We start from the raw sequence: 22,440 nt of genomic DNA on the forward strand, positions 1-22,440 counted from the left end.
TTCTCCTGCCTTGTCACAAGTTCTCATGTAGTTCTCTGAACTAGGGCTGTTGATTAAACGCAGTTAACTCATGTGATGAACTCAAATTAATTGTAATTAAAAATTAATCACAGTTAATCGCAGTTTTAATCACACTGTTAAACAATAGAATACCAATTTAAAGTCATTAAATATTTTGGATGTTTTTCTACATTTTCAAATATATTGATTTCAGTTATAACACAGCATACAAGAAGTGGCCAGTGCTCACTTATTTATTTATTACAAATATATGGACTGTAAAAAATGATAGACAGAAGAAACTATTTTTCAATTACCTCACACAAGCACCAGAGTGCATATCTTTATTGTGAAAGCACAACTTACAAGTGTAGATTATTTTTTTTGTTACATAACTGCACTCAAAGCCAAAACAATGTAAAACTTTAGAGCCTACAAGTCCACTCAGTCCTACTTTTTGTTCAGGCAATTGCTTAGACAAACAGGTTTGTATACATTTACGGGAGATAATGCTGCCCAAAGTGAGAACAGACAGTCACATGACCCTTTTGTAGCCGGCACTGCAAGGTATTTACATGCCAGATATCCTAAACATTTGTATGCCCCTTCATGCTTTAGCCACCCTTCCAGAGGATAAGCTTCCATGCTGATGACACTTGTTAAAAAAGATAATACACTAATTAAATTTGTGACTGAACTCCTTGGGGGAGAACTGTATGTCTCATGCTCTGTGTTTTACCCGCATTCTGCCATATGTTTCCTTTTATAGCAGTCTCGGATGACCCAGCACGTTGTTCATTTTAACAACACTTACACTTCAGATTTGACAAAAATGCAAAGAAGGTACCAATGTGAGATTTCTAAAGATAGCTACAGCACTAAACCCAAAATTTAAGAATCTGAAGTGCCTTCCAAAATCTGAGAGGGACGAGGTGTGGACCATGCTTTCAGAATTCTTAAAAGAGTAACACTCCAATGCAGAAACTACAGAATCCGAACCATCGAGAAAGAAAAAATCAACTTTCTGCTGATGGCATCTGACTCAGATGATGAAAATGAACATGCGTCAGTCTGCACTGCTTTGGATCATTATTGAGCAGAACCCATCATCAGCACGGACACATGTCCTCTGGAATGGTGGTTGGAGCATGAAGGGACATATGAAACTTAAGTGCATCTAGCACATAAATATCTTGCAACACCAGCTACAACAGTGCCATGTGAACACTTGTTCTCACTTTCAAGTTACATTGTAAATAATAATAAGTGGGCAGCATTATTTCCTGTAATTGTAAACAAATTTGTTTGTCTGAGTGATTGGCTAAACAAGTAGGAGGACTCAGTGGACTTGTAGGCTCTAAAGTTTTACACTGTTTTGGCTTTTAGTGCAGTTATTTTTTGTATATAAAATTCTACATTTGTAAATTCAACTTCCATGATAAAGATATTGCACTACAGTACTTGTATTAAGTGAATTGAAAAATATGACTTATTTCTACAATGCAAATATTTATAATTAAAATAAAGTGAGCACTGTACACTTTGCATTCTGTGCTATAATTGAAATCAATATATTTGAAAATGTGGAAAAACATCCAAAAATATATAAACAGCATAATTAATTTTTTTTTTAATCGCTTGACAGCTCAAATCTAAACATAAAAGCAAAAGTATTCCGTGCTTACTGAATAATTTGTTACTATTGAACAATGATGAATTCACAAAGAGACTAAACAAGCCAAGCAAGTTTTGGAAAGTTCTTCAATTGTATCCCAGGACACCATTTGTTTGGCCATATGTTCTACTGATGATCACTGCCAGAACCTGAACACATAACCATCATTATAACTCCTCCTGCTAAAGGTTGTATTAAAAAGCTAAATTGTTCAAAACTAAACCAAGAACTACAGTTAGAAGAATGTTCCACTTACACTGGAAGCAACAAGGAAATCCACAACTGAAGGTGAAGTTTACCATATTTCCTCGCATAAGTAGGTCCAACAGGGTGCATTACGTCGTTAAGGGGGTGCTCCTTCAGGTATGGGCACATAGCATTTTGGAGCCTCCAGGAGTGAACCTTGCAGCCTGCATCAACAGACTCTGGTTAGCAGGACTCACGCTAGCGCTCTAAATACAGCCATATAGACAGCACTTTGGGTGGGACCTTAGGCTCTGAAGCCCATCCCCTTCCTTAGGGTTTGGCTACACTTGCAGCTGTACCGTGCTGGGAGTTAAAGCTGTCTTTGTACAGCTCTACAGAGAAAGCGCTGCAGTGTGGCCACACTGACAGCTACCAGCGCTGTAGTGTGGCCACATTTGCAGCAGCGTTGGGAGTGGTGCATTATGGGCAGCTATTCCAGCATTCAAGTGGCTGCAATGTGCTTTTCAAAAGAGGGGGGTGGGGTGGAGTGTGACAGGGAGCATGGGGGAGACAGAGTGGATTTTTGGAGCTGACACTGTGTCAGCTCCCTGCCTTGCAAGTTCTAAGGACTTGAAGATGCACAGCACCAACCTTCAATCATTTTAAAGGTTTTGACCCCTTCCCCCACTCCTCTCTCATTCACTAAATGCAAATAGCCTTCAGATCAGATAAGCAGCTGCTCCAAAATGGCCCCCCACCCCTCTGGGCTGCTTCTCTCCTCAAGCAAACACTAGGGGATCCCCCTGCCTGCCTCTGCTCGAGCAAACAGGAGCTGTGTTTGTTTTTTAGATAAGCAGCTCCGGGAGCCCCAAGTTCACAACAAAACAAAGAGAGGCATCACAACAAAATAAAGAGAGAGTGTAATCTTTACTTAAAAAGCATTATGGGAAGGTTCCAGAGGTCAGTTACAGCGTAGTAAGATTAATCACTGTTTACACTTGCAGCGCTGGGCTGTCAGAGCAGTGCTATAGTCGTTATTCCCCAGGCCGAGGTGGAGTACAACCTGTGCTGTAGCCACGGAGATACAGCACTGTATGTGCCTTGCCAGTGTGGACAGGGAGTAAGTTACAGCGCTGTAAAGCCACCACCAGCGCTGTAAACTCTCAAGTGCAGCCAAGCCCTTAGACTATTTTTAGTACATTAGCGCAAGCTTCACTAACCCAAGTCTGTTGACCTGAGCTGGGAGCCTTCTTCCTGAAGGCTCCGAAATGCTTGTGTTGACATACCCTTTATGTCTAATTATTGGAAGACATATGGTAAATTTCATCTTTAGTTGTTAATTTCCTTGCTATTTCTGCATGGTCTCCTAAATGTACTTTATACTGTGCATTTTTACATCCAGATAATCCAAAGCCATATGTCAAGAACCAAGTCTACATGCTGAACATTTCAGCCAGATTACATGAATATTTCCCTATTCCCCCCCCGACCCCCAAACAAATGAACATATGATGAATCATATATAACTAATATTAATCCACACGGCAACTAGTATCGTGCAAAAAAAAAAAAAAAAATTAGAATCACCCCCCCCTTTTTTAAAAAAACAAAAACAAAAAACGCATTGTAGCAATCAAAAGCCACCTTCCTTAAAAATACAAGAAAAATTTCATTTCGTTAGGCAGTTAGTTATATTTTAGCCTATAGAAAACTTACTAAATACACTGCTACCCTGCTATTAACGTGACCCAATATAACACAGGTTCACATATAGGGTGGTAGCAGCGGGGCTCTGGCGGCGCTTTAAAGGGTCCAGGGCTCTGGCTGCTGCAGGTAGCCCAGGGCCCTTTAAATCACTGCCAGAGCCCTGCTGCTGCTACCCCGGAGCTGTGGCAGCAGGGTTGGGCTGGCAATTTAAAGGGCCCGGGCTCCCCGCAGCGTCCGGAGCCCCTTAAATCACTGCTGCAGCCCCCCCACCGCGATCCCGATATTACAGCATTTCACTTATAACGCAGTCGGGATTTTTGGCTCCCCATGACCACGTTATATGGGGGTAGCAGTGTACCTTTAAAAATAATGTTTTCTGATTTTTACAAATATATTTTGATTGGCGTATCAGGTTTTTCTTCACTGTATTGTAGAGAGAGAGAGTTCATAGCATTACAAAAAACAGCATATATGTATCAAAATTAATAATTCTTTCAAATTATATTAAAATAAGCCATTCCCTCCTTGCACAGTATAAGAAAGTAATGTTTTGATTTGATACAATTCTAATAATTGCACCAAAGGGTTCTCACACCAGAAATAATGCCACCAAACAGCCTTTACTGGTACAGAACTTTTACTCCGCAGGTTTTTGATTTAAACAATCTGTACATTACAGTCCTCCAAGTCCACCATGTCAGTGGCCAATTTCATTACCACCTGATGCAAAGCTGTCTGGACAAGTTAGTTATCTGTTAAAATCTTTCCTACTAAAAGCAAAGAGTCTGAAAAATGTTCAGGTTTAAGTTTGAGAAATTTTACAGCTGTTGAAACCACAGTTCCAGCTGAATTCTGGAGCACATTTACTCTAAAAACCACACATTAAACTACTCCAAAAGTAATGAAATAATTATAATTTCTGCATAATGGAAATACCAATGACTAATATTCAAATGCTTCCCATTAAGAAATTTTAATAGGTTTTAAAAGTTCTTATGTGCAAATCTATTTAACTATTTTTTGAGTGCGTAAGTTACATCACTGACAGACAATTTAACAAATGTTCTCTCAGACAGTTTCAAGTCATGCAAAAAACTCAAGCCTATTCAAGTACTTTAAAAAGAACTGCCTGTATTCTGATGTGAAAGTATATGCAAAACAGCCAAAAGTGTTGGGGTGGGAGTGGAGCCTTGCCATGTGAAACCACTTTTCATTTAATCTGAACTGCAGTTAAAGAAAAAGTAAAAAAAAACACTAGTTCCTCACCAGAGTATTGCTCTTCTTAATATCTTCTAATCGCTCCAACACTGAAGTCAGGTTTGGGTCATCTGATTCCACAAACCATATTGGTGATGAAGAGGGATAAGACTCCTGTAATAGAAATGATATAGTTAACACACAGCCATACCAATAGTTAAGCAATATTAGTGTCAGACTAATATTAGTGTCAGACTAATTTAAAGCTGTTAGATTATGTAGTAGCATTGATGCTTTTACCTCAGATTTACTTTAAAGAAAAAAAGAAAAAACAGAAAAACCAGAAAAACACCCCACACCTTTCCTCAACCTCTCTACCTCAACTTGTTACTCAAGCCTTTTCCTGCAGTTTTAAACTTCAGCCTGTTTCTCTCAGTCCAACAATGGACATACACAAGATTGAGGTTTAAAAGTAATTTTCCTTCACTTCTGAAGTTTAAATCTGGAGGGCAGTGGACACCACAGAAAGTCAATGAACCTAGTACAGTCAGAGTCATTACATATTATAAGCTAGACCTATACTTTGAAGGACAAGAGTCAGATATACCTACATCCCAATTTCCTGTTTGTTGACAAAGTTTTAGACTCACTCAAGTAAGTGAAACAAAAACTTGAAAGCATTTGGTACCTATTCACAATACTGACAGTACCGCAGAAGAGGAACCAACATTTAACCCTGGAACAAGTTTCTCCCAACTGCTTTGGAAGTGTGCTCTAGTGTACATGAATAAATAATTCATGTAACATGTCCTCATTATGTCCTCCAAGACCAGGACTTTCAGAGGCACCGATTTTATCTATGCTTCTGCTACTGTGGGCTTGTGAAAAGCCCTCCAGAGAGTTTAAAGACTGCCTCCTGGAGAGCAGGGCCTCAAAAACCTCCTTCAAGGTTGCTTTCAAGACACCACTATGACCCAAAAAGGGTTTTAAATTTGTTTTGTTTGACAGCAAAAATGCCAAATAAGTTTATAAGTTAGTTAGAATAAAAAGAATTCTGCACAATCATAAAGCAAGTCTTTCATGCTATTTAGAAGCTACCAAAGCTAACTCAAAGTTAAAACTGCTATGCTACTTATAAGACAAGTTTACCACTCCATCCTCCACTTACTTAACATTCAATATTCCTACGAATCGTTTTTGCAGCTTTTTAGGAAATTCTCAGAATCTTCAGTAGAAGCCTGCTGTGAGTTACTGAATAACCCTGGTAGTTAGAATCAACAGATCATCTGTCCCAGCATAGATAAGTTTGTAAAAAGAGGAGTCTCTTCAGCTTTGTGCACTCCCCACAAAAAGAGGCACAATTAAGGCTATGTATAGTACACTACACTTTCAGTGACACAGCCGTGCCGCTACAGCCGTGCCACTAAAAGGTGTGCAGTATAGCCACTGTTTGTTGGCAAGAGAGAGCTCTCCCGCAGACAAAAAACTTCCACCCCCAATGAGTGGTGGTAGCTTTGTCGGCACGAGAGTTGTCCCAACAACAAAGTGCTGTTAATACCGGCACTTTTCATCAGTTAAACTTTTGTCGTTCAGGGGTGTGTGTTTTTTTCCCCCACAAGAGTTTTACTGATGAAAGTCCAGTGTAAACAAAGCCATAGGCTGGTACTGCCAGGGTCTGCCAAGCCCAAAGCAAGACAGCATCTTACAGTAGATGTAGTGTTGGAATGAGGAGAGAAGGCAGGTGCGAGAAACTCCAAGAGAAGGTGTATAAATGCTATCCACTACACAGCACATACCCCAGTGCTTCAAGGCATTCTACCTGCCTCTAAGCCTGTGGACATACACTATGCATAGGCACATGCACCTTCAGTACACTTCCGTATTTCACACATATTTCAGAAAAAAAAAACAGCCACAATTTAACCTCATAGTAAACAAACAAAATATGTTTTGAGACACTATCATCGCTTACACAACTGTAGTTTAATTTTAAAATTTAGAATATTTTTAAAGTGTATTTGCATTTGTAAGTAATGAAATATTGAGGCCTAACTTCAATCCTCTGCCATTCTTCAGAAGTCTTTGAGATATGGGGAAATCAGTGGCTTCCCCCAGAAAGAGACAAATTATGCAAGTCAGTAGTAAACTTTTGCCCACCCTTCCTTGATCATGACCACATGGCTAAGCACAACTAAATTGTGCCCAGGAGACCTCTGTTGATGGCCAAGTTCCATGCTTCACCTCCTCAGCCAGTCACTGAACTTCACAAGTTTAGACATCCACACATTGTCATCTGCAACCTTTCAACACCATACATCTCCTTTCCCTCCCCCACCCAGTTTTGTACAACAAAAAAAATTAAGGTTTTTTTTAATTCACTGAAGCGCCATTGGAAACACTACAAAATCTCTCTTCCAGGCTGTGAGTGCACCAGTATCTGCACAATCACTATGCTTAAGTTAAAGTTTATTTCATCGCTTGCTAACTGCAGTTAAGATTCCCATTGCTACTGCAAGATTACTGGTTGTTTTAGTGACTAACGAAATTAATGGTACTATTCAAATATGCGCTATGACTACGTCCTTACATGGTTTCCTCCTTGTGATATTTATTCTTTGTTTTACAGTACCCCAGAGAGTGCCGGGAATTTTTACAGAAGACATGATTCCTGCCCCTGACTTTTAGAATCTAATGTTACCATTCAGTCATTAAAACCCCAAACAAAGTTTTGAACAAGCTTTGGAAGTGAATATCACGGATAAAAAGACTTTTCCAGATCTTCCTACTTAGGGTAAGGCATTTTGATCATTTGCAAAAATCACTGTTTTTAAAACAGAAGTGCAGAATATGTACTGCCAGACTTTTAAATAGAGAAATACTAGCATAGTAGTACTGGCTCTTATTAACACTAGACTTGCTTCACAGATGACCCTTCTAACTGAAGAAAAGCTGATTTTTGCAAGAGATCCTAGGACTCGACAAGGTGCAGCAGGTTTTGGCAATAAAGATAGTTGAGTGCAGAATGCATCCCCCAACATCATACACCAAAAAGACTCCAACCTCAGAGTTTATAAAATGTCAGTAGATAAGATTGCTTTATAGACAAATTCACAGCAACAAAATTCTACTAGTAACTGACAGTTTTATAAAAAAAAACAAAAAACAAAAACTCAGTTTTACAAGACTCCAGAGAAGCTACTTTTCCCTAAATGTAGGTATTACTTAAGAGTATCATACAGGAAGACTGTGTGTGTTACATAGTGAGAAGCAGTGTTAAAAAAAAAAAAAAAAAAAGTTATTTTTCACTTTGTTTTCAAGCATGCTGTAAATAAAGCAGGGCCCCTGAGACGTCTATCCAGTTTTAGCTCCCAGAAATAGTCAAAAGTGTTTTCCAAGATACAGAAATAATTTTCTGTCCAAGGCATCCAGAGTTTGGGGGGCCTTTCTGGGAATGAGCTAAGGTGAAATCAGACCAACAAGTCTCCAAAAGTAGATTTGTGTTTATTAAATAAATTGTTCAAAACAGCCAGGTTTGGTTATTCACTTTCTTCCTTTTCTCAAGATATTTGTATGTTTAGTGGTCATCTTAATTCAATATTTTATCCACAAACAGGTTCTTTGTGGACTCTGTTAACCTCCAATTAAGGAGCAAGTTTATTATTGAGCACCACATAGCACTCTTCCTCCCCCCAACATCTTACACCTGACATTCTCAGCCACTGGCAACCTCGCCAATTTTACTTTGAAAGTGGGAGGGAGAAGGGTGCAATTCTTTCCAAGATTAAAGCCACTGAATGTGGTAGTTTTTGATCATATATGTCAGTTGTCTCTATCTTAAGGTTATTTTAGACATTTTAGCAAAGGGTTACAATTTTCATCAGAAGACAAGCAAATTTTATCGGAAGATAAGCAATACCACACTATACAAACTGATAAAATCAAAAGTTATACTGCATTTAAAATATTCCACTTTGTAGTAATGGAGATCTCTTTAGTAATAGTCCCATCCTCCTGCAATAGTATTGGGCCTTTCTATAACACCCTTCCATTTGAAGATTTCAAAGTGCTTCATGAATGAGTTAAGCCTTACTTTTGTGAGGCAGAGACACAATGCAAGGGACTGATCCTGGAATCTGCATTTATCTGACCACGGCTGCAGGATGAAGCCTTAAGATTTTCCTGCTGCAGAATATTTTCCAGGGGTCTGCCTACTCTAACTTTAAGTGTCTTGAGATGTAGCTTCCACTAATTACTATATAAAGTAACTACAGAAAATAGGATTGACAGGTGTCCGGTTTTCGACTGGAACACCCCGCTCAAAAAGGCACCCTGGCAGCTCTGGTCAGAACTGCTGACCAGGCCACTAAAAGTTCAGTTGGCGCAGGGCTGGAAGTCTCCCTACCTGACTCTGCAAAGCTTCCCAGAAGTGACATGTCCTTCAGCTCCCAGGCGGAGGGACGGACGGACAAGATGGACTCTGCACGCTACCTCCACTCACAGGTTGCACCCCAGCAGCTCCCACTGGCCACAGTTCCTGGCCAATGGGAGCTGTGGAGCTGGTGCTCAGGGCGGGAGCAGCACACAGAGCCCCCTTGTCCATCCTTCTGCCTAGGAGCTGAGGGATATGTTGCCACTTCTGGGGAGCCACCCGAGGCAAGCGCCACCTGGAACCCACACCCTCTGCTGCACCCCAACCCCCTGCCCTAGCCCAGAGCCCCTTCCTGTACCCTGAACCCCTCATTTCTGACCCCACCCTGGAGCCTGCACTCCCAGCCCAGAGCCCTCATCCCCTCCCACACTCCCAACCCTCTGCCTCAGCTCGGTTAAAATGAGTGAGCAAGGGTAGGGGAGAGCAAGTGACAGATGGAGGGCGGATGGAGTGATTGGGGGATGGGGCCTTAAAGAGGTGCAGCTAGGGTGTTCGGTTCTGTGCAATTAGAAAGTTGGCAACCATAACAGAAAAGCTGATATAGAGAGGAAGATCTGAGCAACCGACAGAGGGGTCCAACAATATTTCAACAATCCCTATGGGAGAAGTAAATATGCCAAAAATCCTGCCAACAAGAGACCTGATGTCACTGTCTTCTTCACAGACTTCATATGTGAAGCTAGACAGTGATTTTATTCCAGAAAATTCTGATACAATGCCATGAAGAGACTAATAATTTAGATTCTGTAGATGAGCACATTAGAAATCCATCTGTCATTGTAATGAAGGGGAAGACAACCCACTGAAGATGGAACAGAGGGCTAGAGGTCTGCACTGATTCTGACATGTAAATCAATCTGATTATATGGAAAAGAAAATGTGTTCTGCTTGGAGGCAGACTATTCCGGGATGTTCTTTCTGAGGGGCAGTCCTAAGCACTGGCTCAGAGCAAAGATCTGGTCTACCTCCAAGTGCCACAGAGACAATCTTCACCATGGGGCATTCCCTATCTGATATGGAGGGGATGGAGAAGCATAGCTTGAAAATAAAGCCTATATTACCAGGTTTTAGAAATTGTTAAAATATCTGCTACAAGTCTGCAGAATTTAGAAATTTTCCTCCACCAGGCCCCCTATGCATCCACAGAAACTGAATTTAGCCACTGGTCTGGTTGAAAGTGTGTATATAGATATAGGAGTTCTTGAACAAACAGAAATTTTTAAAGTCCTGTATTTTCTTTACATCCATAGGTGATCGCAATAAGTCATTCATTATAAGCTGCAGAGATGACAAGTAAACTCCAAAAATTTTTGGATTTACTGAACCTTTCTAATTGTATTCTTGCCTTGGTAAAGAGAAGGACAGATTTTAGAAATATTAAATGCTATTTGAGAGACCTGGATGATATACATGTTATTCCATCCAGGCAAATGATCTCATGACAAAGAGACACTGTCAGCTTCCATGGAAGCTGGGCATTTGGTTAAGTAATTTAATCCAAGTCTTAAGTATGAATCTTCCTATTTAATTATCTTCCATATATCAGAGTGATTAGTTACTTGCCCAGAGTTGTGTCAACCTGCCTTTGGGTGCAAAGGGGGATGGGAGGAGACAAGATCTTACTCACAATTCATTCTTCCAAACTATGCATTTGGAATCTGTGGGACAGTAGTTTATTTATTTATATTCTTTCCCTAGAATTCTAAAGGCTCTTCTCTCACACCACCACATGCCCCCAGCAGTACTAAGATATCCAGAGTAGACTTCTTCAGCTTTGTGAGCAAAATAACCTCAGTCTGGAGGACCCATGCAATACCCTCTGCACCATTTACAATAACCAGTGCGTTGGGGAGAAGAAATGACAGTAGGGCAGCCTCCGAGAACACCACTAGATTTGTTGATCTGGTGGTCCTAATATGTAAGTTGGGTTGAGTGGCTGATAGGATATGCAGGTATCCTGCACTGGATGATTTTCACCTTCTCATCCTCCCTTCCCACTCCAACACTTAACTCAACTAACTGGATTTTCTGCAAGTAAAGTAAATCTCATCTTATGTGAGGAAGCATGTTAAGACACAGGCAATATCCAGTCCTGTTTTTGTATGGCACAATACACTTGTCATTAGGCACTTATTTTCTCTTCTATATTCTCAAGCTCTGTGTTATTCTCTCTTTTTTTTTTTTTTTTTAAAAGAGTGGAAAAAGCAGATTACAGTGACCGTATACTAAGCATAGTATTAATGGGAGCTGAACATGCAAAAAGAAAAGGATGTTCAAGTTCAATACCAATCCTATGAAGTCAGTGCATGAGAAAACTTTGTGAGTTAACATTTTAGTTTTTAAACTAATTGTGCATGCACACACTTGTATATTCCAGTCTGGCACATAATCAAGGTATTTAAAGTTGACTCTTGACGGATATAGTCACAATTGTGTGTGAGTGTAACAGCTTCTTTAAAAAAGATAAATAGCATCAAAAGATTCTACAGATGAACAGATAATATTAACTATTCTGTGACATCATTTGTGTTTTACTATAGATGAGTCACCACCCATTTTGGAATATGGAATATAAACAAGCATTGCAAACATTCAATCTGTAAATACAAAGACACCCACTTGAGATTTGTAATGAAACAAAAAGCCATGGTATTTAGGATATGGCAAAAAATTCAACTGTACTCATGGTTTGGGAGGTCATCTGAATTACTCAGCAGAACCAGGGCTTGTAAAAATTTACTAGATGACTAAACCTATCTACAAGCAGCTCATCCGAAAGGATTGGTGTTTTGTTTTTTTGTAAGGGAGTGAGGGGTGGCACTGGGGTGTGAAGAGGAAGAAAAAGAAAAAAGATATCCATGTGGTATAGGGACAACAGCTTCACCTGTACATCTCTTTACAAAAAAAAAAAAAAAATTTTATTTTTTCCTAATTTTAAATAAAAAAAATAAAAAAAAAGAGAAAAATTTATATATTGCACAATTATGACATTTTAGGAAAGCAACCCTTCAATTTGAGAAATCACTGTATTGATACCTACTGCTATAAATATTACTGTTATTTCTCAGGTGGTTGAAGGGTATTTTACCTTGGGCCTTTTGCCACACAATTCAACCGAGATGAGGCTGTATACTCTTTAGATGCAGAATTACTGTTCACATTAAATGGTTGGCTGTCTTATTATAGCAGTTCTGGAAGGGAGCAATTTCTTGCTCTCTACAAATGAGAGTAGGAATTTGTTACAAGTAAAGCCTGCATGCTTAAATTTGTGTAGCTTTTTACAAGCTAATCTGTGTACTGTAAAAATTGCTCAGTAACAACAGCTGACATACTGAGCAATTACATCACACCTAAAGCGTACTGAGGCTCAAAGACAAAGGCTCAATGTTCACAGCCAATGTAGATAATTACAACTCATAGTATCCTTACATTTGGGAGAGCCTTTGTACTAACAAGAGGCCAGATTTGTTGTGAGAAACCCCAAATCTTTGTCTAGCTCCCCTTCTATATAAAGCTAAACAATATCAAGATAGCTGTGAAAACTGGCCCATTAATAAAAGCACAGGACATGAGAGGGAAGAGCTCTTAGGAGCTTGCCACTGAATAACAATTTTAGAACTACATGTCAGTTAGTATAATGCTTTTTCATAAAACCACTGCACAAGGAAGGATGAGAGGTTACACTGAGATACATCACACTAGTGGTATCAGAGGGGTAGCCGTGTTAATCTGGATCTGTAAAAGCAGCAAAGAGTCCTGTGGCACCTTATAGACTAACAGACGTATTGGAGAATGAGCTTTTGTGGGTGAATACCCACTTTGTTGGATGCATCCGACGAAGTGGATATTCACCCACAAAAGCTCATTCTCCAATACGTCTGTTAGTCTATAAGGTGCCACAGGACTCTTTGCTGCTTTCATTAGTATAATAAAATTCACACTGTGAAGCCATGGCTACATAGGCAGCAGCAGGCTGGTCTAGCCACCGCCTTGTAGCTACAGTTACACTGCTAATTTTAGTGCATCGGTTTCAGCGGAGTAGGTATACATACATCCACCTGAGCAAGAATTACACCTCCCAGCTTTTGTGCAGATGTACCCTTAAAATGCACAGGGTTTATCCCTCACTAGACAACTATTGTACTATTATCAAAGCCATGGTGGATAAATTTAGAAAATCACTAGTTTTAATCAAGTTAGCAAGCAAAAAACCTCAATTTAAGTCATCAAGTTGAATCTTGGTTTTGCATTTGTACGTTTTAGTTACTTTCCTGAAGAACGGTTCATTCTTTGTGGTTGGTTTAACCACTAAAACTGTTTATTTGAAATTAAATATACTCAAATTAGATTTTGTACTAACCAGGAGGATGCAATATAAACTCATTAGATTATATGACTGGATAGCGTAGTGGTTAAGAGTGCTGCCCTTTGATACGGGAGAACGCCTTCTTTCATGATGAACAAATAGACCCGAGAATTGGATATTGAGATACATCGATAAGTAACGCACCACAAACCGTCACATTTCGAAAAAAAGCAGACCCCAAAACACAACTTTCCAGTACGGAGATCTCATAAGAGGCAACAAGAGAACACCCAGCACAGACTTCACGCTGCTAACCGATCAAATATCTGAAGACAAGTGAAACGCAACGTAGGGCAAAGTCAATTAAGGAAATGCGGAAAAGTCGCCCAGAATTCAAACAAGGCTATCAAGCCGCCAATGTTGAGGACAGGACAAACCTCTGAGATCAATAGACAAAATGGGAAAATTGACTAACTGAGAACAAAATAAACCAGAATTCAAATGGACGAGAACAGACAAGACGAACTGAAATTGATGGAAAATGTCTAAAACATAACACATAAGACCTAATGAGAGATGGATAATATATGAAAACGTAATGAGGAAAGAGACGAGTGATGGACAAAAGAAGAACCTAAATACACACTTTAAAACAGAGAAAAAGTTAGTATTACACCTCAGACGAGCAGCACTATATGATAAAAGAGTGCGAAAAGCTGCTCATCATAACAAGCTCTGAAGGAGAACAAACACCACATTACAATACCCAGAACATCACAATAAATAGAAGACTTGGAAGAAACACAGTGGAAAAAATGAGGCGGCTGGGCCCTTTACACCTGTTCAAAGCTGAAACATCACTGTCACCTCTAAAGGAAAACCACACCCTCATTGCAACACAGCAGCTGATAATGCAGGCAATAATTAGATCCATGGAAAAAACATTAGCTACCAGCCGTCTTAACTCGAAAGCCCAATCCAATTAACCATAAGAGATAAGTATGGAAGAAGACGTCAAAGAATACAAAGTGTTAGAAGATGCAAATAGAGCGCATCATTAAAACAATCCTACACACACAAGTAAGGAAACCTAACTCAAAAACCAATGAACTGGTAAAGCGCTATACAGCCTTGTAAATTCCTGGAGATGCTTGCTACGACCGATCAGAAGAGAACATATGTAAACCTGGAAAATGAGGTTGAGATAAGATGCAAGGCGATCGGAGAGAAGTTAGTCAGCTGGTGGAACTACACGAAAGGGTGGAAGAGATTGATAGACTTGCTACTGAACAATACAATGGGCCTGACTCATCTGAAGCCTAGAACTGCTAACAAAGGCTCACAGCACTGGCTACCAGGCTAAGGAATACATAGAGAAGCAGAGGCCAAAAAAGTAAATGCCACTGTTCTCGCAGAACTATCCAAGGTGTACTCCCAAACTGCAGTGACAACACAATAACAGCAGAGCCAAGCAGCAGAACTGAACAGTACTGGAAAACATATGGGAGAAAGAGAAGAACTCATAACCAGTGCAAGTGGCGCAGGACGAGAACAAGCACAGCAATCTCCAGAACAGAAAACCAGTCACTATACAGTAGACGACATCCAACAGCGGGTCAAAACCACATGAAGAGCTGGAACAGCAACCTGGACCAGACATATGCCACACTACTGGCTAAAAGAAATAAACAGGCAGTGCATGAAAGCTAGAGCACAGATGAACCAGCTGCTACAGCAGCCCCACACAAACGGCTACCAAGAAGGCAGTGCTGATCATGAAGGACCCCGCAAGGGAAGACGCCAACTCCGGCCAATAACCTGCCCTCCCACAACATGGAAAGTCTTGTCAGGCACATAGCTCGCAAGCTACAGGACACATGGCAGTACATGAGCACAGCTCAGAAGGCATTTGGAACAACAACAAAAGGCTAAAAACACCAGTTGCTCATAAGATAGAGCATTCGCCCCAGTCAAGGTGATCAGACAATCTACAACAGCCTGGATTGACTAAGGAGCCTATGCTCAATCGAAACGTGGATTGTGAGATGTCCTGGGTACTACAAAGTCACAGACACTATAGATTCCTCAAGAACCAATGGATAATGGAAACAAATAAAGTCAATCAAGGCAACTTGCACAAGTGGCCATCAAGTGCGCCCTATACCAGGATGACTGTCCCAGCTGCTGTTCTGCATAGCTTAAACCCTCAGCAGATAATCACAAGGACTGGATACGGTAACAGGTTAGGAGTGGAACACAATCAGCACCTCTATTATGGATGACATCAGCGGTATGCTAAGAAGACGGAGACATCGATCCTAATCCACCTGACGGATTCTACAGTGAGGATTTGGGAGTCATTCGGACTGGAGATGTGTGGCCGGATTGGTAGTGAAGAGAGGAAGGTGTCAGACTGATGGGGAAATAGCAGGGCCACATAGCAGACATAAAGACCACTACAAGTACTTGGCATCCCGCATCAATGGAAACACCTGAGGAAGCAAGCAGACACAGCAACAACCAAGTATCACCAAAGATAACGGTCTGAAAGAGGCCCAGCTCAGTGGGAAAAGAACAAGATTCCACGCATCATTGATACAGCCTGCGCATCAATCCCTGCCGTATAGTAGATGGCCAAAGGCGGACATGGAGGCTGCCGATGTGAAAACCCGGAAGCTCCTCACAATGCACCGAGGTCCACCGCCAAGCCAACACCAGAGACTGGTATAACAGCCGAAAGAAGGCGGCGGGCTTGGGTGAGCTCCAAGGGGGGCACTATCCTGATGAAACCCGGAACATCAGGAAGTACATCAGTAGAATGGCCCCAATGAGAAAATGAGCTGCGAAGGAATGCCTGAGGCCAGCAGACATGGAGGAAGACCAAGCAGAAGAAGTGCCATGCAGACAAAACTGCAACGGATAACCATCGACGAATTAGGCTGAGGTGGCTGACATTGGAAATCCTACAGTGGTGGAAAGGGTGGCTAAAAAACAGCACTGAGGCCACTGATATAGCAGCACAGGAACAGGCACGAGCACCAGACCATTGAAGCAGGGGTCCTCACACTAGAGAAGGACCAAGTGCAGAACTGTGCCGAGAGGCCTCAGAGGAGCATGTCAACTACATAGTGGAGGCCTGTAAATGCAGGCAGAAGGCATACACTGAAAGCACAACCAGTGCTGGCATGGTAAGAACATCTGCAAGCGTATGGGCTAGACCTCCCAAGACCCGATGGGAAGATTCCGCAGAAGGTTGTGGAGAATAGCAGGGCCTAAGATTATGTGGGACTTCAGACAGACGGCCAGGCAGGTACTGCCAAATAACCAGACATCGTGGTAAATAGAAAGGACAGAAGACTGGTGTGATAGATAGTAGCAGTGCAGGAACAGCAACCTCAGGAAGAAGGAATTAGAAGTGGGAAGTACCAGCCTGAAAGAGGAACTAGAAGATTGAAAGTGAAGGCAAAGTGGTCCAGTGGTGAGAGCCTCGGGGGTGATCTAATGGGTGAGTGGCTCCAACATCCGGAACAACATCAGGGTCTCTGTTCCAAGAGTGCAGTGCTAGAACAGCTAAGATACTGCGCAGAACCCTCAAACTCCCAGGCCTCTGGTAGAGGACCCGAGGTTGAGGAAGACACATACCACCCATAGGGGTGAGAGGGGAATTTTTTTATATATCAACATAACTTAGAATACGAATGTTTCTTGTTTGAAAATTGGCATTTCTTACTTCTGAGTTAAAAAAAATCTAGTCTGTGTAAGTTACATTTAGATGGAAATTGGAATTCAATTGAGGATGCACAGAAACATTTAAAAAAACTGTTTTTATTAATTAAAACTACTTTAAATGCACTGATACATTAGGAAAAAATCAAAAATTAAAGACTTGTTTTGCATTTAAAACTGATTAAACAAAGTTTTAACTGTAGAATCAGTGAGTTGACAGATGGAAAATGACATTTATAAACCTTGAGTTGACCTCAAAAGTTGGAGATTTTCCACCTCAATTCTGTATTAAAAAAAAGCAGCATCTTTTTACTCATTACAATTTGAGGTGTGTGTGTGTGTGGGTGTGCTCATTAATGTAGTGTATTATGTTTCATTAAACTGTTTTTAATGGATTACAATAGCTTTAGGCCTTAACATAAGTTTTCATTTCAAATTTTAACCAGATTTATTTTTAGAAAAGAGGCATGTGTAAAAAAACCCCAAAATTTTAAAAGTAGATTTGTATCTGCCCTGAAAAAGGCAGACATTTTTAACTGCTTTTCCATCAGGGTTCCCTTACACAAGCCATGTAAATACCTACCACCTACTTCTTTCCATTAAATGTACAATAAACAAATCCAACCGTATTCATACAGTTTCAGTTAAACAGATATATATTTTTAAAAATATATCCACATAATATAGGTAGAATGCTTATGATAATAAAAATGTTATTTTCTTTCACCCTCCCTACAGTCAAAAGCCCACATACTCTATGACAAGCAATATATGTTTTGTGGGAGATTCCCTGGATTGTGTGGCAGGAGTGAAGACTAAAAGTTCTGTTAAAGCTTCATTTAAGATAAAAAATATATAGATAAAAAAAAAAAAAAAAAAAAGAGGCTATTATAGTAATTGTTCCATATGTTCATATTCAGTTCATTAATTTTTATAAAAAATTCAATATGATGCTGTTCCTATACATATTTTGTATTGACAAGGTATAACTATACTGGAAGAGAGTCATGAAGGTAACTCGAGGTTTTTGTGGTTATGCAGGTGACAGTGGGGGCTTTAGTCATCTGGGGAGGTGTGGGAGGCATGTTAGAGAAGAATCCCATAATCCTTTTCTATATAGGTTCTAATACTGTGCTCATCACGATAGTATCCAAGTCCTTTCAGTAGTGCATTAAGCAATGGTTTGTTCTTACTCTCTCTCTAGGGGGAGGAGTGTTTTGTTTATTGTTTTTTTTAAAAAAAAAAAAATCCACACTCAACTATATGTTTGATAAGTCAAGGGTCAAAGAAATGTACCTTGCACTAAAAATGGGGTGTGGTGAGGTCTGTGATGGTACTCAGGGTCCTGGGGAAGTTTATTCCAGTCTTGGGCCAGCCTACGTGAGACAGATCTGAACTCCCACACAGAAAAGCTTTACCCTTGTAGAAAGTTTTGTTAACATTAGTTAGAAGTTTCTGCTTGAAATAAAGCAGAAAATAGTCAGCAAATATTTAACCAATCATTTCCAAGTTTCACAATTAAAACCCTGTTAAGAAGACTGGAGCAATTCACATCTCTGAGCTATCATTTCAGCCCTTTATAGATTCAGGCAGACCATTATCTCACTGTACACATTTCAGTGTTTTCTTTGCAAGCATATAGATTAGAAATATTTTGTAAGTAAAATGAAAGTTTAGATTATGGATTACAGTTCTGCAGCCGGTGGTGGACTCAGTGGCTACGGTGACCAGATGTCCTGATTTTATAGAGACAGTCCCGATTTTTGGGTCTGTCTTATATAGGCTCATATTACCCCCCCATCTGGATTTGTCACACTTGCCGTCTGGTCATCCTATCAGTGGCGAATGCCAGGGCTGTATTCACAGGACAGTGACCACAGAGTAACTATATATACACATTAAGTGGGCAAATATTTGGGTGAGAGTTCTCATGTGTTGGAAACTATTCCAAAACCATGCTGCTTATAGCAAGTACAGGTTAGTTCTACAGAATTTTCTTGGATTTGTTACAGAATCTATAAGTGTAGCTGAATTGAAAAAAAAGTTAAGGCAGTAAGTAAAATATTTTAGAGATCAAGATTATTACTTTGACATAAGGAAAAGGAAAAGTCTTCTCAAAAACCTTGTTTTCAATTTAAGATGGTCTAAAGTGTAATAATTCTGAAATCTGTAAAATAAAATGGATAAAGATGATTGCAATTCTGAGTCTCTACCCTGTGTAGACACACATGTAACCTCCCCACCCCAGTCCACAAACTTTTCCTAAAACGAAAACACATACACAAAAAAACATCACCCACAGTTCTCTAGTATTAATACATTTTACAATAAGCCAGGGTATGTGCAAAGGAAGGTAATAGTCAAAGAACAGATTTCAGTTAAATTGTCATGGTCATGAATGTAGACATTTGTCATAGGATACAGTTATTAGGCTTCTTGTCAGCAGAGTTCTATAGCCACTTACGTTGGGTTTATTATTCAAGCTAATACCTACTGTTTTAATGAATGCAATGTGTGAAACACCACATCAATCTTGGGGAGATTATGGGTTGGGTAAACCAATCTAGGAAGTGAGTCTGCCACACTGCACACATTTCAGTTGGCACATCCCCTTGCTAAATGATTATAAACAATAAACGAAAGAAAAGTATCTTGCTTATGGGTTTGTAGTAGTGCTACAGGAAATTTAATACTGAGTGGTATAATTAAAGCAAGACAGTTGGGGGGGGGCGCGGAGGGAGGAGAGAAGGACACCTGAAAGAGCATATTCTTATTCATTTGAACAGTGAAAGGACACTTTTTTTTTTTGTTAGAAGAAACTAGTAACTGGAATTTTTAAAAAGCTACACTTTGAGGAGGTAAAGCAATATATATTTATTCTCTGTAACATCTAGTCACCAAAATGTACACTTTAATATTATGCTTTTGATACTGTTCATACAAAAGATATTCACAGTTCAGGTGGATATCACTAAACTTTTGTGAAAGAACAAAACCCTCCTCCACACACACCTCTCTCCCATCATGGCAGGAAATAAGTAATTAAGCTGTGGCTACTAATACATCTGCAAGAGATGCAGCTTTGTGCTGAAGTTGGTTTACCATCAAGTATAGCCAAAGATGAACAGTGTTATGCAGTTTCAGAAGTCAAGGTAAAATGCTGCTTTTAAACTGGAATTAGTCCTCAACTACACTGTAATTAAATCAGGTTCAAGGGCACCCTTTAGCTAACACTTTTGTCAGCAACAGATGACTGTCAGTGTAGACAAGACTAGAGAGGTTAAGTGACTTCCCAAGAGCATATAGATTATTAGGAAGCCTGTGGCAGAGCTGAGAGCCCAGATCTCCAACTCTCAGTCTTTTCTATTAACCACAATATCATCCTACAAAATAGAGAGACTTCACAAATGCACAGGATTTTGGCTTTAGTTTATATGCCAATAGAGTATTACAAAATGGTCAGCCAGATCAAATTATAATACAAGAAAGCTCATTACCCAGTAGGAATTTTGAGCCCTGAATTTTCTGACTTGTCATGTTTGCGCGACAATCTTGACTAGTGGCTCTCAAATTTTTTCACACTGGTGACCCCTTTCACACAGCAAGTCTCCGAGTATGACCCCCCCTTATAAATTAAATATATTAAAAAGTGTTTAGCACAATTATAAATGCTGGCGCAAAGCAGGGTTTGGGGTGAGGTTGACCGCTCGCAACCCCCATGTAATAACCTCGTGACCCCCTGAAGGGTCCCAACCCCCCAGCTTCAGAACCCCTGCTTTAAGACAATTCCTTCATCCATCATTCAGGCAGATGTCTCCTTTCTGCTCTTATTCTAACATTTATGCCTTCTCACTTTTATTATCTCATCCTCAAGGATTTCTGATTTTTCCATGGGTGGCCCATATCCTACTAGTATGTGGAGGTATCCATGAGACACTCTCCTCTTGCACCAGTGAGTAATGCTCACTAGGTTCTCTACATCCTCTTACCACTGTACCAGTGTTCCCCCAACCCTCCTAGCCCTCATCTACACTACGAGTTTAGGTCAAATTTAGCAGCGTTAGATCGATTTAATCCTGCACCCATCCACATGATAAAGCCATTTTTGTCAATTTAAAGGGCTCTTAAATAGATTTCTGTACTTCTCCCCGATGAGGAGATTAGCACTGAAATTGACATCGCGGGGTCAAATTGGGGTAGTGTGGACGCAATTCAACAGTATTGGCTTCCAGGAGCTATCCCAGAGTGCTCCATTGTGACCGCTGTGGACAGCACTCTCAACTCAGATGCACTGGCCAGGTAGACAGGAAAGCCCTGCAGGCTTTTGAATTTCATTTCCTATTTGGCCAGCGTGGCAAGCTGATTAGCACAGGTGACCATGGAGTCCCAGAATTGCAAAAAAGCTCCAGCATGGACCGAATGGGAGGTACTGGATCTGATCGCTCTATGGGGAGACAAATCCGTGCTATCAGAACTCCATTCCAAACAGCGAAATGCCAAAATATTTGGGGGGAGGGAGGGAAATCTCTAAGGGCATGAAGGACAGAGGCTATAACAAGGATCTGCAGCAGTGCCGCGTGAAAGTTAAGGAGCTCAGGCAAGCCTTCCAAAAAGGCAAACGGTAGCTCCGGGTCAGACTCCCAGACATGCCACTTCTATGATAAGCTGCATGCAATTCTAGTGGGTGCCCCCACCAATACCCCACCTCTGTTCGTGGACTCCTGCAAGGCGGGGGGGGAGGGGGAGTCTCACGCAACAGGGATGAGGATTTTGGGGATGAGGAAGATGAGGAGGAAGACGGTAGTGCACAGCAGGCAAGCAGAGAAAGCATTCTCCCCGACAGCCAGGAACTGTTTATCACCCTGGAGACAATACCCTCCCAAAGGTGGGCTCCCAGATCTTGAAGGCAGAGAAGGCACCTCTAGTGAGTGTACCTTTGTAACTATAAATACATAGTCTAAAAGCAAACATGTTTAATTTACCCTGAAGACTTGGGATGCATTCGCAGCCAGTACAGCTACTGGAATGCATTCAAGCAACATCCGTTCTTTATCTCTGTGTTGTACTCAGGAGAGTGATATCATTTATGTCACCTGGTTGAAATACGGGAATTTTATTAAGGGGACATTCAGAGGCAAAATGCAACCATGTACCGAAAGTACATGTGCTATGTAATGTTAACAGCTTGGTTTACCGTGAAAGAGTCTACCCATT

General features: G+C 40.6%; 1 protein-coding gene across 2 annotated transcripts in view; it reads right to left on the bottom strand.

Annotated features, from left to right (window-relative positions):
* UBE2Q2 (ubiquitin conjugating enzyme E2 Q2) overlaps positions 1–22,440 on the bottom strand; it is an 80,692-nt gene that overhangs the window by 47,445 nt on the left and 10,807 nt on the right. For both annotated transcript variants that reach the window (XM_075069533.1, XM_075069532.1), the window contains exon 2: positions 4,835–4,939. In XM_075069533.1, coding sequence (XP_074925634.1) covers positions 4,835–4,939 — 105 coding nt within the window. The remainder of the gene's footprint in view (positions 1–4,834; positions 4,940–22,440) is intronic.

This window comes from Chelonoidis abingdonii, chromosome 9 (genome assembly GCF_003597395.2).
Source record: "Chelonoidis abingdonii isolate Lonesome George chromosome 9, CheloAbing_2.0, whole genome shotgun sequence".
In the NCBI taxonomy this organism is placed as follows: Eukaryota; Metazoa; Chordata; order Testudines; family Testudinidae; genus Chelonoidis; species Chelonoidis abingdonii.